The sequence below is a fragment of the Anabrus simplex genome, chromosome 3 (assembly GCF_040414725.1).
Source record: "Anabrus simplex isolate iqAnaSimp1 chromosome 3, ASM4041472v1, whole genome shotgun sequence".
Taxonomy (NCBI): Eukaryota; Metazoa; Arthropoda; class Insecta; order Orthoptera; family Tettigoniidae; genus Anabrus; species Anabrus simplex.
This window is the reverse complement of record NC_090267.1, coordinates 135,832,898-135,853,691: the sequence shown is the minus strand read 5'-3', so window position 1 is coordinate 135,853,691 and position 20,794 is coordinate 135,832,898. Positions and strand designations below refer to the sequence as shown.

Below are 20,794 nucleotides of genomic sequence, written 5' to 3'. Positions count from 1 at the left end.
TAACAAAAATCTTAGGAAACACGTGTCAAAAGTACATCCAGACAAATTAGGTGATATAGCTCCTCTTAAAAACAGCAAGAAAACATATGCTTATAAGTGTGAAAGTTGCAACAAACAGTTCAATAACCAGTACGTTTTTAAACAGCATGAACGGCAATTTCACGGGGCTGTTTATCTTAATGAGAAGAGGTTACAGTGTGCATTGTGCAGTTTTACAACCGCTGTGAAGAAAAGTTTTCATGAACACTTAGAATCAGAACATTGTATTTCCGTTAAGCTGGAACGTAACGAGTTTCGTACATTGCAAGATTTTCTACAGTGGAAGGAAGAAACTGAAAAGAAATCCTTGGCTAAATATGTTAAAAAGCGTGGTTCGCACCGTGGCGCTGACAATGTTGCTAGACATTACTATACGTGCCATCGTTCGGGACATTACTATTCTGAAAGTACAGGGATTAGACATATAAAAACTCAAGGAAGCAACAAAATAAATGGAAACTGCCCTTCAGGTATGCAGGTACTTGAGTTTGAGGATGGAGCCTGTAGAGTTGATTATATACCAACACACGTAGGGCATGAAAATGATGTAGCTCACCTGAGTCTAACAGAAATGGAAAAAAGAAGCTTGGCTACAGACATCGCCACCAAAATTTCGTTTGATGCCATACTAGACAAGGTCCGCGACTCACTTTCGGACTCTAAACTAGATCGGATTCACCTCTTAACAAAGAAAGACTTGTACAACATTGAACACTGCTTCAACTTATCTTCCTCGTCCATGAGACACAGTGATGACGGTACTAGCGTTGAAGCTTGGGTATATGAAGTAAATTCTAGTGATAATCCATGTGTTCTGTATTATAAACCCCAAGACACAGTGAATGAAAAACACCCAGGATTAATGGCAAGTGATTTTGTATTAATTATCATGAACAGTGCCCAGCGAGAAATCTTGAAGAAGTATGGAAGCGACTGTATTTGTGTCGATGGGACTCATGGAATGAATAGTTACGGTTTCGAACTGACCACACTTCTTGTTCTAGACGATATGAGACAGGGGTTCCCGTGTGGTTTTCTCATATGTAATAGAAGTGATCAATATGTCCTTTCTATATTTTTTGAGTATGTAAGAGAAGAGGTTGGAAAATTAACTCCTAAAGTTTTTATGTCTGATATGGCAGAATCTTTCTTCACGGCCTGGATTTCAACAATGGAGCAACCAGAAATGCGACTCTTCTGTTCCTGGCATGTAGACAGGGCTTGGAGGAAGAACATTTCAAAAGCGAAAGGAAAGGAGAAGCAGGCTGAGGTATATAAACTTATTAGGACCTTAATGCAGGAAAGAGATATCACAGCATTTGAAATCATGGTTCCAGCTGTAAAGAAACAACTTAATGAGGATCCTGACACAATTGAATTTGCCATATATTTTCGGGAAAATTATCTGAAAAATGTAAAGTCATGGGCTTATTGTTACAGAATAAACAGTGGCCTGAACACTAATATGCACATCGAAAGAATGCATAGGACACTAAAATATATATATTTACATGGTAAAAATGTCAAGCGACTAGATAAAGCAATTCATGCTTTGATGACCTTCGTAAGAGATAAGTTGTTTGATCGGTTGGTGGTACTTACAAAAGGAAAAGTAACGAGTAAACTTAAAGATCTTAGAAGCAGACACAAAGCAGGTTTGCAGGTAAATTCAGGTCTGATAATTAAAGAAGCAAATGGCTGGATAATTCCTTCATCTTCCGATGTCAAGGAGACCTATTTCGTGCAGGAAAATATTTGTAACTGCAATTGCAAATTAGTTTGCGAGGAATGCAGTGCCTGCATTCATCAATACACTTGCACCTGTGTTGATTCCAGCATAAAATGGAATATGTGCAAGCATATCCATAGCATTTGCTTGCTTAGAAGGAGCCAGAATGAAGTGTTCAGTTCGCTACATAATGATAATGGCGACAGAAACAGTGAGGATGACTTATTCGTTCATACAGATGAACACTGTGCCACTGAGAAGGACAATATTATAGAAGCGCTCGCGAAGAAGGGAAATAAGCAATCTACTCTAACTTTGGAGACTGAAAAAGAGAAACTAACAGAAGAGTTCACTCAGTTAATTACAGGAATACGATCAGAAAGTGAAATCACAGTTCTTAAACGCCATATGACATCACTAAAAGCGACCATAGCTGCTGTTCGTTGTAATGAAAGCTGCGAACCCTTGAGGAGAGACAAATCGGTACCTCTGTCAAGCAAAAGATGCATAGTGCCACAGAGGAGATTGTTTTCCACTAAAAGGAAAAAAGAAAAGAAGTGCTCAGCTATGAGGAAACCTGACGGCACAGAGGCACAGAATATCGCTGTTTCCTTACTTCAGGGAAACCGACTGTCCCCAGTCTCGTGTATATAGTGTAATAACTTGTAGTGTGTAGCGTGGATTGTTGTAAGATAAGTGTTTTATTTTCGAGTTAAGGCCTACTGTAATTAGCAGCATTATAATTTAAAAAATGTTACGTGTACAGACTATCGAAAGAAACTTTTGTGACCGAACCAAGGACACCGATGTGAAAAATTAGAAGCCCAGGAAGCAGCATCGTCAAATTCACCAGGTATGTTTGTATGGTCATTTTAAAATTTATTGCCTGTGTTTGAGCCTGCTTTTTGTGATATTTGTCATTTTAAAATTTCATGCCTGTGTTTGTGCCTGCTTTTTTATATTTGTTATTTTAAAATTTCTTGTCTGTGTTTGAGCCTACTTTTTGTGATATTTGTCATTTTAAAATTTCTTGTCTGTGTTTGAGCCTGCTTTTTGTGATATTTGTTATTTTGTGGTATTTGTCACAGTAGCTTGTTGACGAGTGAGAACTTAAACAATTTGAACTGACCGCCGTAACATGAGGAGTAGCCGGCGGGAGTAGCCGGCGTTAGTGCCACACTTACATCTCGATAACTCTCGGGTTTGTTCGGAAGTATTCGGCATGGTGGAGCCACCGTTAGATCGCAGGGGCTAGACTCTTGTCTCGCAGAGCACTGAGCCTAGCCTTTGAATCTGGCTTCAGCCAGACTCTTACCTTTCTGCTAGCGGGCGGGGCTTATGCTGGTTGCTATGACAACGTATGACGTCATGCAGCGGTAAGTGCTCGCTTTGAAACTTAGCTGGGAGTCTAGTCTCCAGGTCTCGAGTTACGAGTTAATGTTTACGTTCTGATCTGTTGATCTGTGAAGTTTACAACTTATTATTAGTGGTCTGTATTTTGTGAAGAGTTGCCAGTATTTTTTTAATCCGTGTATAATGAATTAAAGTAATGATCTTATTACATACTTGCTTCGAACTCCATTTTCTTCTTTGTCTTTCGAAGAAAAATGTGCCCTGAAAGACAAGCGGCCACAGCCATTACTGAAAATTGTGCAAAAGGATGGAAACCAAGTAAGAACTTTCCAGTCCCAATGGTATAAGGATTAGACATGGCTTACAGCAAGTGTGCCAGATTGTAAGTTTTATTGTTACATTTGCATATTATTTGGAGGTGATAGTGAATGGAATGAGGGTGGCATCAGTACCCTAAAAAATGTTCATAGAAGAGCACGTAAACACCAGATTTTAAAAAGACATATTCAGAACAGTGAGCGTTTTCTTCTTCTCGGCAGGAGTAGAATAGATCATGCGATATCAGAAGCGGCTCGTCTTGCAGCTCTAAAGCATAATGAGTTAGTAAATCATAATAGACGGGTTCTTGGCAGGTTAGTTCAAGTGGTGTGTTTTCTCGGAAAACAAGAACTTCCATTCCGTGGGCATGACGAGAGTAGTGACTCCGTAAATAAAGGTAACTACCTCGAGACCTTGGAATTGCTAGCACAAGAAGAACAATTCATGAGAGAGCATCTGGGAGCAACTTCAGGATTTAAAGGAACTTCGAGTGACATTCAGAATGAACTTATTGACTGTGTAACTCAAGTGATGAATGAAGAGATTCAGAAAGAACTTTCTATTTGTGAATTTGTATCAGTTCAGGCGGATGAAACATTAGATATATCTTGTCAGAATCAGATGAACATTAAATTTCGGTATTGTGTTGGTTATAACGTTCACGAGAGGTTTGTGGGGTTCTACGACGTCTCAAAAGATAAAAGTGCCACTGGACTGTCAGCCGTAATATTGGATGTCTTACGAAAATGGGGCGTAGAAAAGAAATTAATATGTCAGACTTACGACGGGGCTTCCGTAATGGCGGGTTCTACAGCGGGTGTTCAAACTATCGTAAAGCAAGTTTGCCCACATGCAATGTTTATACATTGCTATGCACATAAACTTAATTTGGTACTCTTGTATGGAGCAAAAGCTATAAAGAAAGTGCGTCTCTTTACTTATAATTTGACTGCCTTCCATACATATTTCAGCAAGTCATGAAAGAGAACTCAAGTTCTAAGAGATAAAGGCTTTAAACTTCCCCCGGCATGTACGACACGTTGGAACTTCCACTCCAGAGCAACACTAACAACAGCACCCCATTTCAAGGACTTGAAAGAAGCTCTTACACACATTGTTGATAAAGATGAAGAATGGGATGGCGAATCTGTTAATGGTGCTGGGACTGGTTAAGAGATTAGATGGCCCTAATTTCCTCTTCCTGTTGTGCGTCTTCAACAAGATATTTTGCTACACGGATCATTTATTCAAGATGCTGCAAGCAAAATGCACATCTAATGTAAATATCTGCAACCATGAGATAAAACAAACCATAAATAACTTTAAAAATCTGAGAAATGAAGAAACAGTGAATGAATGCATAGACACCAGCAAAGCTCTCAATACCGCAATGGCAACAGAATCATTTGTAGTGCCAACCCTCACAGCATTAGCATATGAATAATTGATACCACCGTGGTACAGATGGAAATACGGTTCTGTGACTTTGAAAACTTCCATTTTGCAGAATTATTGGATGAGAATCAATTTAAGGCTTACAACACAAGTTTTCCCTCAATGAAAATGAAACAACTCCTGAAGATGTACCCTTTTTTCGAAAGTGAACAACTGACAAATGAACTTGTGAATGTGTACTCTGATGAAGCTAAACATCTACCTCCACAAATTCTGCTAAAGTATATGTTGGATAATGGTCTGGACAAGGTTTACGAACAAACAACACGTTTGGTTCGTTTAGTTCTCACATTTCCAGTGAAAACATGTTCGAGTGAAAGAAGTATGAGTGCGCTAAAACGCATAAAAAACCTTCCTGAGGAATTCAATGACAAACAGTAGACTATGTAATTTAAGTACACTTGCGATAGAGATATCTCTATTGCACAAACTGTCAAATAATCAGAGCTTCAGAGACCGTATCATTGATACATTTGCAGAGAGAAAGGAGCGCAGCATACACTTGCTTTATAAAAGAATTTAAGGTAAGCTTGAACAATATTCTTAGACTCCCCAAGTAATATAGCTAGCTTCGCCACTGATGAATGTATGTATGTATGTATGTATGTATGTATGTATGTATGTATGTATGTATGTATGTATGTATGTATGTATGTATGTATGTATGTATGTATGTATGCATGTATGTATGTATGTATGTATGTATGTATGCATGTATTAACTGGTGCAGCCGCCTACGTGTCGAATTTCCTCGAGTCAACAAGATGATCTCCTCCACTGAGAAAAATTTTGTAAAGGCTCCCACACGAATCCAGTTGCCTAATCTTCCACTGCCACCAGAACCCATCCTTACGTGCTGGGGGACTTGGCTTTAGGCCATGGTGTGCTACAGCGAACATTTTGATGCAATCAGAAGTTTTGTTCTCGCCCTAAATGAAGATGTCGTGCATCACTTCGGCCAAAAATGCTCTTAAGGATGTAACCATTTCTCAAATTGCCTAAATCAGGTCCCATTATACTTTTTTGGTCCCTGTTATTTCTGCACTTGAGTCTACCGGGAAACCTATTTACGAACAATTGGATTTGTTAGAAGAGGTGAAAGAAAAAGTCAGCTTAGCTCCCGGCCCCGCTGGGGATAGACTGGGGACTGTGAACACTTCGTGCTGTGGCTGATGTTTTGATTGGCAAAAGTAACGTTGAATGTGACATCTCCCCACGTCTTGTACCAAAATTCAAATACAGCCCTGTAACCTCGGTTACTTTCTCAGCCTACAAGCTAGTGTTATCAGACAAGCGGTGTAGTTTCAAAACAGAAAATCTAGAAAAAGTGCTAGTGATTCACTGTACATCAAATTATGGGCAGTAACATGCTTGTAATTCAATGTTTTAATTATTTAGAGATTAAAAATAAAAATGTGGTGAACCATTATGTATGTGAAATATTGTATTATTAATATATGCATTTAGAGTCATTATCAATTTAGAAAAATAAAAATGGTATTTTAATTGATAGGTGCTTATGAACATACCTAAAATTGAAGTTGCCTAAAACGTATTTTAGAACCTATTTTTACATATTTAGGAGCTTATTTTAGGCACCTAAAATACAAATTTTAGTGCCTAAAAATCCGAGTGGAAATATAGCACTCGATTGTGGTTTCAGCTTATTATGAAGATTTATTTAGCTTTTCCTGAAATGTATGATTTGCTTTAAGAATTTAATTTGTAAAATGATATCCGTTAATGGAAAGGGAGTGTGGTAAATTATATGATTGAAGAGAACTGAGAAAAATAAAATGATTTTTTTTACAATTTGCTTTACGTCGCACCGACACAGATAGGCCTTATGGCGATGATGGGATAGGAAAGGACTAGCAGTGGGAAGGAAGTGCCCATGGGCTTAATTAAGGTACAGCCCCAGCATTTGCCTAGTTTGAAAATGGGAAACCACCGAGCTCGATAGCTGCAGTCGCTTAAGTGCGGCCAGTATCCAGTAATCGGGAGATAGTGGGTTCGAGCCCCACTGTCGGCAGCCCTGAAGATGGTTTTCCATGGTTTCCCACTTTCACACCAAGCAAATGCCGGGGCTGTACCTTAATTAAGGCCACGGCCGCTTCCTTCCAATTACTAGGCCTTTCCTATCCCATCGTCGCCATAAGACATATCTGTGTCGGTGCGACGCAAAGCAAAATAGCAAAAAAATGGGAAACAACTGAAAACCATCTTCGGGGCTGCCGACAGTGGAGTCTGAACCCACTATTTCCCGAAAGCAAGCTTACAGCTGCGTGGCCCTAACAGCACAGCCAACCCGCTCGGTCAATAATTTATTATGTTTGTATATAGTCTTATGACTAGAGCCCGGAAGTTAGGCATTTATTTTTGGTTAAAATAGGCAGGCAAAAAGGTACTTGAAAGACTGAAAATAGGCAGTTCTGTAATTAAAATAGGCATTTATTAGGAGTGAAAGCAAAGAGGAATCTCACTCATTATTAATGAAAATATGTATTTTAAATACTCACTCATTTCTTTATTATCAATTTTTCACTCTTACTTTCCTTGGTTACAAGCAGCAACAAGGTGCTTTTTTAAAGTATCAACTGTCATAGACAGACGCTTGTCAGAATGAATGTTTTTCATCATGGAAAAGGAACGTTCTACTTCCACTGAAGTGATTGGCGCAAATTTGAAGCAAGCTATTTCGGAAGGACACATGCCATTTAAAACAGAATTTTCACCTTTCAAAACATCACGAATGTTCTTCATTTTTCAATGTCCACATTGGCACTCAGAACACGTATACACTTTTCACTAACACTGCTTCCTATTTCTCCTAGTGCTTGCAGCAGTTGATTTACTGCATCTCCGAAGATCGCCATAGATGATACCAGCGAATCATCTATTTTCTCCAACTTCAAGATTGCTTCCGGTATCACACTACAATGTGCTGTTATAAATGCCAGATCATTGCTGAGCTCTTCATGGTCCAACAACTTTTTTACCTCGCGAACTGAAGCAACTTCGTCTACTGATACGGCATGAAGTACCTCACGTATCTGGTCCAAATTGTTGCTGTAATATATGACTGCTGAGATCCAGGTTCCCCTTCTGGTGAGAACCGGCTGTGGAGGTAAAGGGAGCTCTGGTGCCACGTCCTTGAAAACCCGGATTCGGGAGGGTGATTTCAGGAAGATTTTCTTGGTATTCGAAACTAACTTATCCACGTGAGGATACAAACTTCTTATCTCTTCAGCAATTATGTGCAGTCCATGGGCTAGACATATGAGGTGGAGCATTTTTAGGAAAGATAACTTTCAAGGCTGCAGCTGCTTTTTTCATGTAAGGTGCCGCATCTGTGATAAAAAGTAGGACATCATCATGCCGTATTCCATCCGGCCAGAGTAACATTAATGAATTTGTGAACAACTGTGCCACTGTGGAACCACTTGTTCTCTCCATCTCTTCTGTCGTGAAAAGAAATACTGATGATAGGTCAGTCTGCTTTGCTTCCATAGTTGCAATGATGACGTTGGCCATGTAACGTCCCATTGCATCCGTAGTTTCATCAATGGAGATCCAGATCTTCTTTTCTGCAACTCTGCTTCGAATCCTCTGCAGGTTCTCTTCAAAGGAGATATTCAAATACGTTTTTCTTAATGTGGATTCTGACGGAACTTCTTCTTTAGTGTACTTCGGCAGAAACGTCCTGAGGGATTGATTTTCCAGTTTCCAGAACGAAATTCCGGAGTCCCAAGAAAGCTTTACATAGATCCAGGGAAAACTGAGATTGCCTGATGGATGTTGTAACTGCTGTTGATATTAAATTGATTTTAGGGCCAACAATATTTAACCTAGACTTATGTTTCGTTGTTGCGAAATGTTGAGTTATAAAATACTTTTTTTCTTGATTAATAGACTTTTCACAGATTTTGCAAAAGAGTATAGCTCCATCAGTAGAAAGTGTATCCGAAACGAATTCGCGAACATAGCCATGTAATTTACCACGCAACGATAAAAATTTCGGCATGATAAATAAGTCAGCGCGAACACCCGAGTTACCTTTAACAAGTTCAACAGTAGACTTACAGCTTCTTTTATATTTGACCTGTTAGACAGAAGTGATTTCCTCCCTTCCTCTGCATTATCTTATAATTTCGAAATCGGGAATACCAGGTAATTACGCACTGTCACAGCAAAAGGGGTGTGAGGAAGGAGAAGAGACGTACATCCCTCATCCTCTCTTTTTCCTGGTATTCATTATGCTTGTGCATTCCTTTCACTAATGAAGGTTCTGCTATTTACAGAGGTTAAATGAATGGGTTTAGAAAATAAGCTTTCGAATGCCTGAAAACAAATAAACGATTTACAGCGAACAATATTCTAAATAGATATTTGTGACGGCAATATGTAATTTAATTTGTGCAACTTTTTTTGTCTTCGATGTACGGAAATTCATTATGTGCTTTTAAAAATGTGTAAATCGCAGAAAAATGTATAACGATCGAAAAAGGCAAAAAAAAGGCTTTAAATCCTAAAATAGGCAACGGAAGCCAAAATAGGCAAAATAAAAATTGTCTCTACACATCCTAAATGCAAGAAAACATATTTATATCTATCTGATTCTTCAATATATCCAGTCACATAAAAAGGCATTTTGCCTAACTTCCGGGCTCTACTTATGACATTTAAAGGAATAATATACTCTGGTCCAAAAAGTTATCCCCACCTGCATGTTCTAAGGAAAAACATTTTAAGAGAGTATTGAGAAAGAATTTGAATGTTTCATTTCAGAATAGGAATATACAGGATTTCTACAATATATGTGACATGCTTCAGTACTTTGTGTAACCACCTGTAGTCTTTTTGAGGGCTTCTACTCTTTGTGGGAAAAAAACAGCCTATATTCTCGCTACTAAACACTCTTTAATACTTACCATATCAATATGCATTTATTTTGATTTAGCGGTGTACAATGATTTGTAGTTTTTCTTTGTAAAACAACAAAAGATCCCAATCTACTCTCTTGAAGTGCGTTTCTTTGCTTATTTCAAAGCCCTCGAAAACAAATCTAAGGAGTGGACAAGAATCAAAGAGGTTACACTAACTGATTTCACACAACATCCTCCCACCTTAGTCAAATGAATGTTAACATGAATTGACTTACACCTTTCCACTTTCGTAAAATATAGTCCTGAAACAATTACAAAATTATAAAATTCAATAACATAAACGCAAAGAAATATTTTAATTGACACACATCACAAATTTAAATTTTTGGGCTTGTGAACCAATCGTCCCAGACGAGCTATTTTCACTGCCTGGTCTGAAACTTGAGGACCATCATCGGCCTTGATGTAGAGAGGACAAGCAAAATCAACTCCAGTAACTTCAAAAATTCTTGCATCGCGCACTCTACTCTCAGGTAATGGTGAAGGATGAGCTGTGATGTTTACAAATCGTGCAGGATTTAATAACAGCTCTAATTGTTTGTCTACCTCCTAGAATCCAGTTTTGTTGTCTCAGAATTGACAAAAGCACCTGCGTACCAGCATGACAGTTGCTAAGATTGGCGTCCATAATCAGTCGCTGAACGACTGGGTGATCAGCTTTTGGGAGCACAATCGGATAACAAAAGTAGTGATGGGCAACACTCTCGCCCGAGACTCTCGAGACTGACGTCACAGATCTCGAGACTCTCGCGGGAATCTCGAGACCGATCCCCCTGTAATGCAAGCTGAACGACGTACCAATAACTACGACTGTAAACTTGATAATAGGCCCTATATCATTGGCAGTTATTGCGTGAAATAACGTTTTCATACGAAAACGTGTGAGCCAACACATTTTGTCAAAAGCCTGGAAAAGTACTGCATGTTCAACTATGAACCCCTTAATACCATTAACGAAAGTGAAAACCGAATGTCAGTATCTTAAACTGTTCACGACATATTTGGAGTGGACATCTTAGCTGAATAACCCTGCATAATCTGTGAAGAACTGTAGATAGGATGTACACCTATTTGGATACTAGAGGCATGCATTATTCGAACTTGAGACGGGGAAGATGTGCTTTGCTACATATGCAACCCCCATTACACATGAGTGGACCGTGTAAACTAAAATGCCCGACTTTGCTCCAGTTCTTTCATCATGGGTGATAGGCAACGCTCTCGAGACCGATTCTCGTGTGCTGCGAGCTGTGCGACGCCACGTCCCAGTAACTACGAGTGTAAGCTTGATATTTATCATCAGCAGTTCTCATATGGAAACGCATTTGACGATAAATTTTGTCAAAAGCCTAGGAAAGCACTACATGTTGAACATACGACAGTAAGAAAGGCTGAGCGTCGAAGAATAGACGCATTTGAACTATGGTGTTGGAGAAAACTCCTTAGAGTTCCGTAGACTGCGAAGAGATCTAATAAGTCCATATTACAGGAGATGAACCCAGCCTGATCACTGGAAGGTCAAATACTTAGACAAAAAGTAAAGTACTTCGGTCGTATTATGAGAAAACATGATTCACTGGAAAAGACCATAATGTTGGGAGAGACTGATGGTAACAGGAGAAGAGGGCGACAACGGATGAGGTGGATTGATGACATCAAGGAAGCCACGGCTCTCAATTTAGAAAGACTTCGGAAAATAGTATACGACAGGAAGAAATGGCGCACTTTGGTCTATGGGGTCACGGAGAGTCGAAAGCGACTAAACGACTGACAACAACAACAACAACAACAACAACAACAACAACAACAACAACAACAATACCATTAACGAAAGTGAAGACAATGCCAGTATCTTAAACTGTTCACGAGTTATTTCAGGTGGACTTCTTAGCTGAATAACCCGTATAATTGGTTAGGATGTAAACCTACCTGGATGCCTCACAATCGTTGTCGGCAGGGTAGTTTCTTTTGATTCAGACCGGGTCGGAGGGGTTCTGTGACTATCCCTCTTCATTTACATTATCGGTATGTGTTTTCATGTATCGGATCATCCCAGAAGTATTTCTGCCGACGTATTTTACTTCTTTTGAGTAAACAAAACAGTGGGCTGTGCTATGTGGCATCTCTTCATTATAACCGACAACCACGGACATCGTCTTCAAGTTGTCGGGTACAACTAGACACAATTACACACTGCACTGTCATATACCGAAGTACCTAATTAATATTAACAAATACATCGCAAATGGGAAATATCCCGGTGGCAATGGTGACTTACAGTAGTGTAATAATAACAGCATACTGATGTGGGCAAATTTTCCTCCGTAAACAGGACCATAAGGGATTGGAATAATTTACTTGCAGCAGTCTTTGATAGATTCTCTTCCGGTATCAAATCGTTTAAAATGGTGATTAGTGCTAGTGTAAAGTGAAAAGTAAAAGCTGTAAACGACGGACACTGAATTTGTGATTTTCTGCTGGATTTAGAATGTTAAACTAGTAGTATTTCTTCTATTATTTTTTCTCCATGGAATTGCTTGCTGTACTCTTGTTGTTGTAGTTGTTGGGCAGTTATGTTTTAACTTTAATGTCACTTGTAGTGTTAAGCTAGTAGTAAGTTCAACCTATAGTATTGTAAGCCATAGTGTTAAGTAATGGAGATACTTAAGTTGTGTGTGAATTTGTGAATAATGATGCTGGATTTAGAAAGTTAAACGAGTAGTATTTTTTTTCATATTTTCTTTCATCGTTGTTGTTGGTGTAGTTGTAGGGTAATGATAGTTTAACTTCACTTTATTATAACTTGTAATGTTAAGCTAGTAGAAAGAACTATAGTATTGTAAGTGGTAGCGTTAAGCACTGGAAATGCTGAATTTGTGTATGATGATGCTGGATTTAGAATGTTAAATTAGTAATACTTCTTGGAATATTTCCTTTCCATGGAATTGCTTGTGTACTCTTGTCGTTGCTGTTGTTCGGTAATTATGTTAACTTTACATTGACGCGAATACTCTATAACATTGTAAGGAATTATTTCCTTCGTCACCAAAATATCAGTAAACACAAGCAGTGGTCATAATATGATATTGAATGTGGGGTCTGATAACGATGTACACCTACCTTTCGAAAGAATTGGAGCAAACTCAAGCATTTTAGATTACACATTCTACTCAAGCGTAATGGTGGTTGCTTATGCTGCAGGGCGCATCTTGCATCGTCTCGAGTTCAAAACAATACACGCCTCTAGTATCCAGGTACGTGTACTTACAGTAGCCGTCAGTTTCTGTACTTAGCCTATTCATTCATGTACTTACCACTGCATACAATGCCAGAATTCGTATCCTTTATAATTATGTTATACTGTGTCAAAATAAGACCTCGCTAGAAATGAGAGAAATGAACGCCCTCGTCGCTTGTTGACACGTATTTACGGAGTGAAGAAGGTGCGTGGTTTGCTATTAGTATACTCGGCGAAAACAACATTCAGCTCCGTTTATCTGTAGGCCTACGACACGCTGCTCGCCACACAATGCGGGGACAACGCTCTCGAGATCTCTCGAAATTTCTTGCGAGAAACAGAGTCTGCGCTAGTCTCGGGAAATCTCGAGACCTCGTCTTAGACTGCCCATCACTAGTCGACAGGGTTCAGGGTAGCTTCTTGTGATGCATACCGGGCCGGAGGTGTTTTGTGTGACGATTCCTCTTCATTGACATTGTGGGTTTGTACGTGCCGGATCATCCCAGAAGTATTTCTGCCGACGTATTTTACTTCTTTTGAACAAGCAACACAGCGGGCTGTGCTATGTGACATCTCTTAAAAATAACAGACATCCACGACTTACGTTGCGTTTCGGACATCGTCTTCAAGTTGTCGCGTACAACTAGTACAATTTGACATTGCACCGTCATATATCGAAGTACCTAATTATGACTGGCATACTCTATAACCTTGTAAGGAATTATTTCCTTCATCACTAAAATATCGGTAAACACAAGCAGTGGCCATATGTTATTGAATGTGGGGTCTGATAACGCTGTACACTACCAGTCGAAAGTATTGGAGCAAACTGAAGCATTTTAGATTACACATTCCACTCATGCGTAATGGTGGTTGCATATGCACCAAGGCGCATCTTGCCTCGTCTCGAGTTCGAATAATGCACGCCTTTAGTACCCAGGTACGTGTACCTACAGTAGCCGTCAGGTTCTGTACTTAAACCACTCATTCGTGTACCTACCAGTGCGTACAATGCCAGAACGCGCATCCTTTTTAATTATGTTATACCGCGTCAAAATAGACCTCGGTAGAAATGAACGCCCTAGTCGCTTGTTGACACGAATTTACCAAATGGAGAAGGCCCGTGGTTGGCTATTCGCATACTCGGCACAAACAACATTCAGCTCCGACTACCTGTAGGCCTACGACACGCTGCTCGCCAAACAATGAGGCGACAACGCTCTCGAGATCTCTCGAAATTTCGCGTGAGAAATAGTGCCTGCAGTAGTCTCGAAAAATCCCGAGAAATCTCGAGACCTAGTCTCAGACTGCCCATCACTAGACAAAAGTCCTTGACGTCATCCCGGTTAGATGTTTTGGTCATCAAACGAATCAATCCCTATTCGTCAACAAATGGAAGTAAGCTCTTTAGTTTGGAATTGAAAACATCTATGAACACTTCCTCCTGTACCCACCGTAAAATCTTCCTTTCTGCCGTGACGAATTCCTCACATTTCAGGTCACGATGTATACGTTGAGCTTTGCTGATGCGACAGTTGGTCAGAAAGCGCAACATCCAGCCTACCACCCTTACAATTTTCGTGTACTGAGAAAAGTGTCGGTAGTACCAATCTTTACTGATGTCTTCTGAATTACTTGATATCCATGAAACGACATTCTTTCTTCTCTCCGAATTTCTCTCTTCCTCATTATAAGAAAAGTCAGTTTGTGGCCAGCACTCTGGATTTTCTCTGAACCAACCAGGGCCCTCCCACCAACGGCATTGTATCAATTTCTTCACAGAACATCCACGTGATGGAAGATCTGATGGGTTTTATTTTCCAGGTACATGTCGCCATTCACAACCAACTGACATTTCCCCAATCTCTTTAATCCGGTTCATGACAAAAGCATCCTATGCTTCACTTCGCTGAATCCAAGCGAGAACAGTTGAAGCATCTGTCCAAAAAATTGCCTTAATGTCGGGAATACCATAATCCTTTAGAATCGATGCATATAATCTCGTTGCTATTGAAGGTGCTAACAGTTCTAACCTGGGAATTGTCAATCCCTTGCCTGATTTTCCAGTTGGTGCATCTCTTGACTTGGCAGCAAGTGAATACTCACTTCACCCTCTTGCTCAACATGCAGGAATACAGCCGCTGCATATGATGCCTGTCAGACATCTGAAAAATGTGAAGTGTCCGGGAGTCACCTGGGCTGTTGCAGTTAGACACCCAACTAGGAGTCTTTGACTTGGGCTAGAAGAGGAACTTCTTCAAGCTAATTCAAGAATTTCATTTTGATATCTTCATTGACTTCTTCATCCCATGTCAAACCTTCTCTCGAAGTCTGTTGAAGCAACAATTTTGGTATTAATGCTACACTAGATGTGACACCCGCCGGATCAAAAATTCTATGGGCAGCACTCAAAATAACTTTCTTTGTTATTTTCTCAAAGCTAATCGAAAGAAGGTTATCTGTGTTGATTGCTAGGGAATCGTCGGACTTGTTCCATCATAGTCCTAACACATTGGTAGGTCCGGAAACGTCATTACTTCCGGTCAACTCCCACCCTCGAAAACAAAATTGCCGTTCCCTCATGTCACCTGAAACTACATCAATAAACTGTTTCGCTTGTTCTTCGTCATCCAAACTGGCAAGACAATTATCAACATAGAAGCTCCACAGATGACTTGGGCCTGGTGACTTCCCTATCTCACACAGTACTAATGTATTTTCAAGGTGAAGTTTGATGCATGATTCTAATAGAAAATGACTAGGAGACACCCCAAGAACAACACGTCTTGAGATTTCCATTTCTGTCTAACCATAAGAATCTCAAAAACTTCCTGTCTCTCTCGCTAATGCTGATCGGGAGAAAAGCTCTCCTTCTATCTCTAATAACTCCCACCTTCTTCAGTCGGAAACATGCCAACACAGAAGGTATTTTCTCGATTGAATTAGGTTCTTTCTCAAGACATTGATTGAGGCTGGGCTGTTTATTTTCTTTAGACGAGCCATCGAACACAGGGCGCACTGGTGTTGTTGATCCACGTTTCACAACATAATGATGAGGCAAATAGTGGCAATGAACATCCATTTCCTGAGGATGTACTTCTTCTATCACCCCTTCTCTGAGCCAGTCATCTAGTACTTCCTGATAAGCATCATAGTAACCTTCATTCTTTAATCTCTTAACAGTAGGCTGCAGTCTCTTCAGGGATAATTGGTAATTATTAGGCAGTGGAGGATGGTTCTCAACCCATGGGAGGTGAACTTCAAAACGCTCTTCTTTATTGATTGATACTGTATCAAGGAAATGTTGCTGTGTAGTAGATTCAATCTCAGATCTGCTGAGTTTCTCCGATGGATCATTAATCCCTAAAGTATCTAGAGTCCACAAATCTGTGATGGTGGCTTATTTGGTTAACATGCTATACACCATCCTGGCTAGATTCTCATTACTGGGTGTGATGTCAGGAATTTTCCCTGTCAATGTCCAGCCAAGAATTCTCTCCATTGCTACTAGTCCTGAACTCAATTGTACCCGTCTACCAGTCCAAAGTTTGCCAGCAAAATCAGTTCCAACTAAAATCTCAATATCTGCCGAAGAGCCAACATCACTTAACTCCATATTTTGCGAAGCAAATTCCTGTATCCAAGGGCCATCCAAAACAGGAGCAATTCGTCCGCAGATTCTACGTTGTCCAAGCACGTGAAAATGGCAATGGTGAAATTTGTCCAATTTAGAAAGGTAAAGTGTAAAAACATTGTGTTGCACGACTTCCGTGGTAGCTCCTCCAAAAAGTGAATGCTGAATTAATTCCTGAGAGTGTGGAACATGCCCCATTTCAGCAGCAGTGCTGGCCAATATGTATGAGGGATGAGATGCTGAGTCAATCAAAAGTCTCGCCTTACGTATTCGATCATTACCTCCGATATAAACTACAAGTGTTTGCATTAGAACATTGCAATGATTTGCTACAGCTGCGAGGGCCTCGTCTTTAATACCATTATTATTATTATTATTATTATTATTATTATTATTATTATTATTATTATTATTATTATTATTATTGTTATTATTATTATTATTATTATTATTATTATTATTATTATTATTATTATTATTATTATTATTATTATTATTATTATTATTATTATTATTATTATTATTTTGGATCACTGACCGAGTAACTTCATCCCCTTTGGCACATCGCTCTTTCTGAACCTGTCCACACATTAATGCAAATGCCCTTTCCACAAATGACACACTTGGGACGATTTTTACATCTCTTAGCTGGGTGCCCAACTCGCAAATGCAGAAACATGCCCTATTTTTATCCACTACTTGTCGTCTTTCTAATAAATACAAGTCCTGAGCTTTAATACAACCTTGATAACTGTGAGCAGAAAAACAAAACAGGCATTTCCTCTCACTTTAGAGGTGGTGAGCAGCCCTGAAGCAGAGGTAATATCATTTGAAACAAATGTGGATTGCTTCATAGCACCTTTTGTTGTAGGCTTTGTGACTTTCGCTCTAGATTTATCCGCATCCCTGAGACCGAAACCAGCCATTGCCATAGAAATTATCTGTTCACTTTAGACCTCAGATCTTAAAAAGTCCACGAGTTGTTTCAGCCGAGCCTTTCCGGGGTCTTCACCCTATGTGTTAGCCTCTCATTGATGTGAAGCTAGAGATCGTTGCCATGCTCGTCGAAGTTCTTCAGGCAAACAAGACTCCATGAGCGGAAAAGGCATTGCTTCACACCTATCCGTGGTAACCTTTAAAGTTTCCAGAGCCCTTATGTTACTTTCAATCCGGTCATATAATGAGCATAAAGTCATGCCAGAGAATGTGTTACAAGCTTGCAATACGAGCCTAAGCAACTCTCTAACATATACTTCAACTAGTACATCCTCTCTCCCAAAACGGGACTTTAATGCTTCAATAGCCTTAGGGTAATTCTCAGAAGTAGCGGGATAACTACTGGCCACTTCTCTGGCACGAGACCCTTCAGTAGTGACTTGAATAAAATACTGGAACTTATCCAAAGGATCTAAATTGGTATCTTCATCAATGTTTCCAAACTGGGCCCAAAACTGTAACCAGTCCTTCGGTTCACCATTGAACTAACTACTACTAAACGTTTTCATTCCTCCCCTGAAGGGAGAGGCGGGCCTCTTAGACGGTGACGCCGTCTCTCAGGCCGGGAAATTTCGTTACGGTGAAGGAGATGTGCGGAGAAGGTGAGGGGTAGGCGGCCGTGGTCTATACTATCACCATTGAATTTTTTCTAAAAGTGGAAGCCTATACTTTATTTGAATAAATGAGACAACACTTGGGGCACTTTCACTGATAGTATTCTGCTGTTCTCTCTCTTTTAACATAGCAGCTACCTTACTCTGCAGGTTATTAAATTTACAAATTATATCGTCAGTGGCACTAACCTCTTGCTCTACGTCATCCTCATCCATATCTTGCTCCAACATAAAATCCAACATCTGCTGGTCCAGTGCCCGTAGATCTTCAATCAATCAATCAATCAATCAATCAATCAATCAATCAATCAATCAATCAATCAATCAATCAATCAATCAATCAATCAATCAATCAATCAATCAATCAATACTGATCTGCATTTAGGGCAGTCGCCCAGGTGACAGATTCCCTATCTGTTGTTTTCCTAGCCTTTTCTAAAAAATGATTTAAAAGAAATTGGAAATTTATTGAACATCTCCCTTGGTAAGTTATTCCAATCCCTAACTCCCCTTCCTATAAATGAATATTTGCCCCACTTTGTCCTCTTGAATTCCAACTTTATCTTCATATTGTGATCTTTCCTACTTTTATAAACGCCACTCAAACTTATTCGTCTACTAATGTCATTCCACGCAATCTCTCCGCTGACAGCTCGGAACATACCACTTAGTCGAGCAGCTCTTCTTCTTTCTCTCAATTCTTCCCAGCCCAAACTTTGCAACATTTTTCTAACGCTACTCTTTTGTCGGAAATCACCCAGAACAAATCGAGCTGCTTTTCTTTGGATTTTTTCCAGTTCCTGAATCAGGTAATCCTGTTGAGGGTCCCATACACTGGAACCATACTCTAGTTGGGGTCTTACCAGAGACTTATATGCCCTCTCCTTTACATCCTTACTACAACCCCTAAACACCCTCATAACCATGTGCAGAGATCTGTACCCTTTATTTACAATCCTATTTATGTGATTACCCCAATGAAGATCTTTCCTTATATTAACACCTAGATATTTACAATGATTCCCAAAAGGACCTTTCACCCCATCAACGCAGTAATTAAAACTGAGAGGACTTTTCCTATTTGTGAAACTCACAACCTGACTTTTAACCCCGTTCATCAACATACCATTGCTTGCTATCCATCTCACAACATTTTCGAGGTCACGTTGCAGTTGCTCACTCTTGTAACTTATTTATTTCTCTGTAGAGAATAACATCATCCCCAAAAAGCCTTACCTCTGATTCCACTCCTTTACTCATATCATTTATATATATAAGAAAACATAAAGGTCAGATAATAGTGCCTTGAGGAATTCCCCTCTTAATTGGCCGTGCGCGTACAGGCGCGCGGCTGTTAGCTTGCATCCGGGAGATAGTAGGTTCGAATCCCACTATCGGCAGCCCTGAAAATGGTTTTCCATGGTTTCCCATTTTCACACCAGGCAAATGCTGGGGCTGTACCTTAATTAAGGCCACGGCCGCTTCCTTCCAACTCCTAAGCCTTTCCTATCCCATCGTCGGTGCGACGTAAAACCCCTAGCAAAAAAATGATTACAGGGTCAGATAAAGCTTCACCTACACTAATTCTCTGAGATCTATTTTCTATAAATATTGCAACCCATTCAGTCACTCTTTTGTCTAGTCCAATTGCACTCATTTTTGCCAGTAGTCTCCCATGATCCACCTATGAAATGCTTTAGACAGGTCAATCGCGATACAGTCCATTTGACCTCCTGAATCCAAGATATCTGCTATATCTTGCTGGAATCCTGCAAGTTGAGCTTCAGTGGAACAACCGTTTCTAAAACCGAACTGCCTGCTATCAAACCAGTTATTAATTTCACAAACATGTCTAATATAATCAGAAAGAATGCCCTCCCAAATTCTTCATGTTTCTCCCGCAGTAAGTTAAATTCTCTTCAATGACAACAGGATCTGTTTCACTTACCCTTACAGACAGCAGCCGTCCTCTGGCTGCAATTCCCCGAACAGCAGCGGAGGAAGCCAAATGTCGTCCTCTGACTTCGAGTTTCCGACAGCAGCGGAGGAAGCCGAAATCAGAGAATGATGAAAGAGGCAGCGCGCTTAGAATGGTGCGGCTATCAGTTTGTGAGCTGTCCGACTCGTTGGCTGAATAGTCAGCGTACTGGCCTTCGGTTCAGATTATAGCACCACAATTCACTAAATGACTCAGAATTCAACCCTGAAATTAGCCGTTTCTTAAGGAAAGCTTTTTCCTCTTCACTTTTATTAAATTTCATTCATTTTATTCCAAATTAGCAGCCAAGAGGGAGTTTCTCCTCTGGCTTGGAGGAAAATTTGCCTCGAAGTCAGCTAGGTTCTCTCCCGCCACTGTAGTGAATTAAGATTTTCCTACTCAGCGGAGAACGCTGAGGTGGCATTTAGAATAAATTACCACGTTATTATAAATCTTAACATGAACACACAAACATATAAACATACACATATAAG

General features: G+C 39.9%; 1 protein-coding gene across 1 annotated transcript; it reads left to right on the top strand.

The window, feature by feature from the left end:
* Window positions 1–928: 928 nt before the first annotated feature.
* Window positions 929–20,460, top strand: LOC137498944 (uncharacterized). The gene is made up of 3 exons (XM_068226812.1): window positions 929–1,651; window positions 1,769–2,213; window positions 20,279–20,460. The coding sequence occupies exons 1-3, from the start codon at window positions 929–931 to the stop codon at window positions 20,458–20,460; spliced, it is 1,350 nt and encodes a 449-aa protein (XP_068082913.1).
* Window positions 20,461–20,794: the final 334 nt, after the last annotated feature.